Source organism: Gastrolobium bilobum, unplaced genomic scaffold (genome assembly GCF_033153095.1).
Source record: "Gastrolobium bilobum isolate Gb01-03AN ecotype WA unplaced genomic scaffold, APGP_CSIRO_Gbil_v1 utg23298, whole genome shotgun sequence".
In the NCBI taxonomy this organism is placed as follows: Eukaryota; Viridiplantae; Streptophyta; class Magnoliopsida; order Fabales; family Fabaceae; genus Gastrolobium; species Gastrolobium bilobum.
The window spans coordinates 88,117-95,884 of record NW_026895935.1 but is presented as its reverse complement, the minus strand read 5'-3'; the positions used below and the strand labels follow the sequence as shown (position 1 = coordinate 95,884).

Sequence of the window (7,768 nt, the reverse complement as noted above, 5' to 3'; positions counted from 1 at the left end):
ATGAAGAAGAATTCTTTTATACCTGTAGTCAAGTTCTGACATTGTATATTTACAAAAAAAAAAAGTTCTGACATGGTATCAGAGCGTTCGAAATATCACCGCCTCCCACTTTCTTTGTAGTGGAATTTCCACATGTAGGTGGGCTTGTATGTTGTCCACCCTTCAAGCCCAGTGGGCTCTCCTGTGAGGGGGCATGTTAAGAAATATAGTCTCACATTGGTTGTATGGACAATTAATGTGAAGTTTATAAGGCCTTGAGCACTCTCATCCTTTGAGCTAGCTTTTGGGTGGTGACCTCAAGGTTCTTAACATGGTATTAGCCTTAAGATCCTAGGAAAAACACCCCAGTTTTATTTTTTTCTTTTTCTCCCCATTACTCGTACCTAGCCCTCTTTCTTTAATTTTTTTTTTCCTTATCCTCACCCGACCCGAATCTACCCCCCTTCCTTTAGTTTTTTTTTTTCAAAACCTGACCCGTACCCATTCTCTCTTCCCTAACCTAAACCCCAAATTCCCATGGCCGACAACACCTCTCCAGAAATGCCCCCTTCCTCCCCAACTGTTGAATCAACACCTGCACCTACACCTTCGAACATATTTATCCAGCATGATAACTCATCTTTTCCCATCTCCATCCTTCTCGACGACAGTAATTATCCTCTCTGGTCTCAACTAATGGACATGAGGATTGGCGCACAGAACAAATCGGGCTTCCTCACCGGTGCGGCCACGAAACCTGCCCCTTTTGATCCGTTGTACGATGCTTGGATCATAGATAACAAACGGGTGAAGAGTTGGTTAATCGATTCCATGACCCCTCCGCTGATGCAAAGATTCATCCGCCTCGAATCCGCATATGAAATTTGGAACGCTGCCCTCAGAACCTTTTACGATGGTTCTGATGAAACTTGCCTCTTTGAACTCAACCAGAGATCATTCCCCGCCAAGCAAAACGGTCGACCACTTCCCACCTACTATAATGAGCTTCTCTCAATCTTTCAGAAGATTGATCACCGTCTGACTTCCTCTGCTGCCACCTTGAATGGTGTGGTCGAAACACACTCCTTTATGTCTCGCATGCGCGTCCATCTGTTCCTGAGTGGATTGGACTCCGAATTTGAACAAGTTCGAGGAGAAATCCTCTGTAAAGACCCCAAATTGGACCTCGAGAGTTCGTATGCTTACGTCCGTCGGGAACACCAACAATGCATCACTATGGGCCGTCCTCCACCCACCGCCGACTCTTCTGCTCTGCTATCCCAAGTCCCTCGCCCCTCTGTGGTGACAATCCCTCCAAAGAGCCGTAAGGAAGGCCTCTCTGGAAAAACTCTTGCATGCACCCACTGTGGAGAATCAGGCCATACAAAGACCAGATGCTATGAAATCGTGGGATATACTGAATGGTGGGATTTCACCAAGCGTCCTCGAAGGAAGGTAACATCGAAAGCTGTTCTGACTCCTACTATCACCCTTTCCCCAGTTCTTGTTGTTCCCTCTTTAGATTATAATTTACTCTCTGTCAGTAGACTCACCACTCATCATAATTGCAATGTTATTTTCTGGTCCACATTTTGTATTTTTCAGGACGTCCAAAATCAGACGATTCTTGGCTATGGTGTTAGGCGTGGCAATCTCTACTTCTTGGAACTCCCAGATGATGACTCTGTTCCCTGTGGCCGAGCCTCTGCCTCTACGACTCCAGGTTCATCACCCTCCTCTGCTGCTTGGCTTTGGCATCACAGACTTGGTCACCTTTCATTTAGTTATCTTAGAAAATTGCTTCCTAGTTTATTTCCCAATTTCAATTCTTCTGAATTTCAATGTTCTGTTTGTGAAATGGCTAAAAGCCATAGAATTCCTTTTTACCCAAGTTTGAATAAAAGTAGCATTCCCTTTCAAGTTGTGCATTCTGATGTGTGGGGACCTGCCAAGGTCCCATCTTTCTCTCACTCGTATTATTATGTATCGTTTATTGATGAATGTACAAGAATGGTTTGGATCTCTTTATTAAAAAATAAAAACAAAGTCTTTCCCGCCTTTAAAAAATTCTTTCACATGATCCGCACCCAATTCAATAGCTCCATTCAAGTCCTCCAATCCGATAATGGCCTTGAATACAAAAATGGTGTCTTCTCTGAATTCTTGCAATCTAATGGTATAAAACACCAAACCTCCCGTGTCTACACACCGCAACAAAATGGATTAGCGGAGCGTAAAAATAGACAGCTATTGGAAATAGTCCGGGCCTCTCTCTTTGATATGAACGTACCTTCTTCCTATTGGGGTGAGGCTGTCCTTTCTGCTGCGTATATTGTAAACCGAACCCCCCTCTAGTGCTTTGAATTTTCTCACCCCTCAACAGAAACTTGAGACCTTCTTTTCCATTCCCCATACTCTGAATCTTGAGCCTAGAATATTTGGATGTACCACTTATGTCCACATTCGCAAACCCCTACGAAATAAACTTGACCCTTGTGCCCGCAAATGCATTTTTGTAGGTTATTCGGATCTCAAAAAAGGATACCGTTGCTATGATCCAAAAACTCATAAAATGCATGTTACTCTCGAAGTCTCCTTCCATGAAACCGAGGCTTACTATTCAGGGGGAGTCACTTCTTCTCTTTACCAGGGGAAGATTCACCATATTGGAGAAGCAGAAATCCAGTTGACTCCTAATCCAGCCTTACCTATTCCCATAAACAGTCCCACAAATGAAAATCCCTCTCAAGACCCCACCTCTGAACCTGCTGAAACAATATCTTCCAGTACAGATTCTCCTCCATCAAATGAGATGCCAAGAAGCAGTGACAGCAAAGAAGCACTTCTCTGCTGTGATCCTAAGGCTGGTCTGATTTCATCCTCCCCCTTGGTGCAGAGACTGTTAAAAGAGATCCATGGTTTCGACCAAGTTAAACTGGAATTTATTCCAAGGCATTTGAATTGCTGTGCTGACAGTTTAGCTAAATTAGGTTTCAATAGTAGGGAAGGAGAGTTGGTGTTTTTTCACTCTCCTCCCACTAGTATTCTTCCTTTTTGGAATGAGCTTTGTAAAGAATTTTTGTTGGAGCATGTTTCTGTGAACATGCTTAAGCTTTCTATATAGTATTTCTGGGCTAGGCCCTCCATTTTTACCAAAAAAAAAAAAAAAATCTCTGTACTTTTTTTAAAGTCAATTTTTTAATTAGTGAAGAACTACATTAACATTTTCCAATATTAAAGAATGAAGGCTGATGACCACTATTACAAAAAATAACACTTATCTTTTTTAGTATAGCCAATGATCAGTATAGGAGGTTCAGATTTCTAGACACTCCAGCGCAGCCTATGGTAGGTTTTGAAAATTTTCTGTAAGAAGTCAAATGGATACTCCATGGCTAATTTTGCCCAAACCTTGGTTGCTGAGTTCATACTGTCATTTGTTGGATTTGCTTGCGTATGGGTCCTGAACGTGATGAATCTTGTTTGTGCCTTAACATTTGGGGACTGCAACTATTGTAATAATTGCAAAGCACTTGGCATCAGATATGTAAGGGGCTAATGTGTAAAACCTGTTATAAGTGCCCAGTATCAAGAACAACTCTATTAAAGGATTAAGGGTGAATTAGTGTTAGTATAGTAGTTTATGAATATAGGTTTTTGATGTAGCAATAAGCTATAGCACTCGAGGTTCAGAAGAAAAGGATGGGTGAAAGAGATCGAATCCCAGCCCAAAAAGGGAACATAGATGAAATTTGTTTATTATTTTTTTTAAAGCTGGAATAAACTTTTATTCCCTTGATATCCTAATTAAAGACACATCCTAGCCCCTGGAATAAACGTCACAAGCAAAATATAAAATATCATTGCTCCAGCACAGGTGCTATAGTAGTAGTGTGAACGACGTTTGTGTAATAGTAGTGTTATGAGTAAGTAACCCAATTTATGATTATAATTCCCTTAGTCCTTCATCATTTTTCTGTTCTTTGATTGCTATTTTCTTCCTTTTCTTTTCCTGTTACTTGTCAAAACAGTAATCCTGAATTTGTCTTACAAAGTTCTACTTTTTTTTTCCCAGGGCAATCGGCAATCACTGTGAGACAATTTTGAATATGTTCAGGGCGTGAAAAAGCGTATGACCGTTGCCAGTTTTGAGTATCAGATTACAAGGAAAGAATTGCTGTTAATAAGGGCTTTAGCCCTTTTTATGTACCAAAAAAAATAAAAATTGCTGTTAATAATTAATGTAGTTTCTGGATAGCATGCATGTCTTGCTGATTAGTCAATTAGTCATTTAGAGGCTAGTTACTCCTCTGCCTTATGATATGAGCTTGTTATGAATTGATCATTAGCATGAATGAATGAATCCATTTATGTAGCTTGTATGGTACCAATCGTTGCATGTTGTTTGCAAATAGCAGCTCACTAATTAAAAATGAAAAATGATAATGAGATAATGACTGATTATATGCATGCGAATGTTTCAGGTATAAGTAGTTCTATAGTACCCATCTGTGGATGTTGTTTCCAAATAGCAGTTCCCTAGTTAAAGATGACCGTGGTCATTAGATAATAATTTGATGTGATAGTGTATATTAAGCATTTTTTTTTTCTTTGGCCTGATGGTCATCTGATTTATTATTGGCTTTGGATTGTAGGGAACTAAATATTTCATTTGGTGGGGCTACTGATGATGCTGAAGGGAGATCCTCTCATTGCAACAAGTTTGAGCTTGATCGTTTCTTCTCATAAGGAAAGTCTGAAAGTTAAGCAAAAAAAAAACAACGAGGATGTGAAACTTTGTTCAGCAGCAGCTGTTTCTAACTAATGTTTGAACCCGATGTTCAAAACGTCTCAGTTTATAAAAGCCGAAACCAAATATCTGGTGATTTGATTATACTCATTCCCGGGGTTTGTATCTTTTGGTAAGAGAAAAATTACTCTTATATTACATGTGATAAATTTCTTTCCTACACACCCTTTGATAACTGTCACTTTTTTTCTTTTCTTTTATTTTTATTTTTCAGGTGGTGGAGCCCACAAGTTTATTTTTATGACATGAGAAAACTTATCTCCTTTAACATGAGAGTAATAAAATATTTTTGGTAATCATCCAAACTTGATAAAATAACTTTAGGCAGAAATCATCTACAAATATGTAATATGGCTGACTTTATTAGAGTCAACATGAATCATAAACTACTCTTATTATGATACTATCCAAACTCCCATATATTACAATCATAGATAAGTTCAGATAAGAAAACATGACTTATTGTATTCAAAAAAAAAAGAAAAAGAAAACATTTATTAATGTCTATGGGGAGTTCAGAATGTAGAATATAAGCTCAATATAATTTAACCCTACTAAGATCACAAACGTTATGAGTAATGGTAGAAGAGAACATATAAATTGACAGATGTTCTGGTTGTGGCAAGCACCCAAGTGAGCTGGTTCTTCACATGCGTGGCAAGAGAAGGCACCGCATCTGCATTGGACAACGAATAATATGTCAGTCACTAAACAAAAAACACAAAGGAGAATATGAAAAACTGGGCAACAAGATAACCTGCAATGAACAATTTTGCAACCTCCAACACGCTCAACACATTGACCACATTTATAGCATCTAAACCATCTTTTTCTCTCCATGAGTTGTCCAAACTCAACATCATTCTTATCCCTGAGCTGTCCACTCTCCTTGCACCTATACCCTGCATGCCAAGGAATCTGACACTTGAAGCAGAAGTATTGCTTGCAATTGGGGCATTGGACTTTCTTCACATACTTGGCTTTGCACTCATTGATAACCAAAACTGAGCATGCTTGATAAGGGCAATATGATCGGTCTTGAACCTCTAAAATTGCTGAATTGCAAAGAGCATCCAACCATTTATCAAACAATTGCTTGGAGATGATTGACCTGCAAAACACAGGGTCTAACAGTTGCTTGCAGTTCAAGGCAGGACATGGAATGTTCCCTATGTTCTCCTCTACCTTAATTTCTATGTATCTGGCTATGCAGTCCAAGCAAAAGGGGTGCACACAGTGGTTGTGGTTGTTGAAACGCTTGTCTAGAGAAAAGGGCTCGAAGCAAATGTCACATGTTGGCTCTGTAACCTGTGCTTGAAGGTCAATGGCCTTATTGGCCTCCCCATGTCCATGAGGTTGCAGTGAGTTACCCATGAAACTAGAAAACAAACTGGTTTGTGTGACAGTATGTTAGGTTTTATCCAAACCTTAATTTAAAATGTATGTGACAGTTTCTTATTTTGTTGAATCCTTTTTAGTTATTATATCTATTTTTCAGGCAATGAGGCATAGCCTCATGTCCTTCAAATTGTTATATCTATCTCTATCTTCTTTCAGACAATTTTAGTAGTCGATATTGTTGAAAGAAATAGATACGGTGAAATCATATAACACATGTGAATTAATTTATGCGATTGAATTTTTATGACATACACTACTAGAAAAGTCAAGATTTTCGACGGAAAATATTCCGTCCAAATTAAAGACGGAAATTTCAACGGAAAATGTATTCCGTCGATAATTTTTGACGGAAATTATTTTCCGTCGAAGATTTTCCACGGAAATCTGATTCCGTCGAAGATCTTCTACGGAAAAATAATTCCGTCGAAAATAATTTCAAAAAAATAAATCGAAAAGAAATTAATTTTATGAATTTTTCGACGGAATTCTAATTCCGTCGAAGATTTTCCACGGATATGGAATTCCGTCGAAAACAATTTCAAAAAATAAATAAAAAAGAAATTAATTTTATGATATCTTCGACGGAAAACTGATTCCGTCGAAGATTTTCTACGGAAAAGTATTTCCGTCGAAAACAATTTCAAAACAATAAATCAAAAAGAAATTAATTTTATGAATTTTTCGACGGAATCTCAATTCCGTCGAAGATTTTCCACGGAAAAAGAATTCCGTCGAAAACAATTTCAAAAAAATAAAACAAAAAAGAAATTAATTTTACGAAATCTTCGACGGAAAACTGATTCCGTCGAAGATTTTCCACGGAAATAGAATTTCGTCGAAAACAATTTCAAAAAAATAAATGAAAAAAGAAATTAATTTTATGAATTTTTCGACGGAAAACAGATTCCGTCGAAGATTTTCCACGAAAATGGAATTCCGTCGAAAACAATTTCAAAACAAAAAATAAAAAAGAAATTATTTTTATGAAATCTTTGACGGAAAACTGATTCCGTCGAAGATTTTTCACGGAAAAGAAATTCCGTCGAAAACAATTTCAAAAAAATAAATGAAAAAGAAATTAATTTTATGAAATCTTCGACGAAAAACTGATTCCGTCGACGATTTTCCACAGAAAAGGAATTCCGTTGAAAAAAATTTCAAAAAAATAAAACAAAAAAAAAATTAATTTTATGAAATCTTCCACGGAAAACTGATTCCGTCGAAGATTTTCCACGGAAATGGAATTCTGTCGAAAACAATTTCAAAAAATAAATGAAAAAAGAAATTAATTTTATGAAATCTTCGACGGAAAACTGATTCCGTCGAAGATTTTCTACGGAAAAGTATTTCCGTCGAAAATAATTTCAAAACAATCAATCAAAAAGAAATTAATTGTATGAATTTTTCGCCGGAATCTCAATTCCGTCGAAGATTTTCCACGGAAAAAGAATTTTGTCGAAAACAATTTAGAAAAAATAAAACAAAAATGAAATTAATTTTACGAAATCTTCGACGAAAAACTGATTCCGTCGAAGATTTTCCACGGAAATGGAATTTCGTCGAAAACAATTTCAAAAA

At 37.4% G+C, this 7,768-nt stretch overlaps 1 protein-coding gene across 1 annotated transcript; it reads right to left on the bottom strand.

Moving 5' to 3' along the window:
• Window positions 1-4,688: 4,688 nt before the first annotated feature.
• On the bottom strand, window positions 4,689-6,163 carry LOC133296879 (E3 ubiquitin-protein ligase RSL1-like). The gene is made up of 3 exons (XM_061495924.1): window positions 5,547-6,163; window positions 5,395-5,465; window positions 4,689-4,735 (listed from the first exon to the last, which is right to left on the bottom strand). The coding sequence occupies exons 1-3, from the start codon at window positions 6,161-6,163 to the stop codon at window positions 4,689-4,691; spliced, it is 735 nt and encodes a 244-aa protein (XP_061351908.1).
• Between the last annotated feature and the right edge of the window lie 1,605 nt (window positions 6,164-7,768).

Coding starts and splice junctions, on each gene's coding strand:
- LOC133296879 (XM_061495924.1), bottom strand. CDS start 6,163: ATGGGTAACTCACTGCAACCTCATGGACATGGGGAGGCCAATAAGGCC. Junction 5,466..5,546: donor TGCAAAATTGTTCATTGCAG/GTTATCTTGTTG, acceptor TGTCCAATGCAG/ATGCGGTGCCTTCTCTTGCC. Junction 4,736..5,394: donor TTGCCACAACCAGAACATCT/GTCAATTTATAT, acceptor CTTAACTTTCAG/ACTTTCCTTATGAGAAGAAA.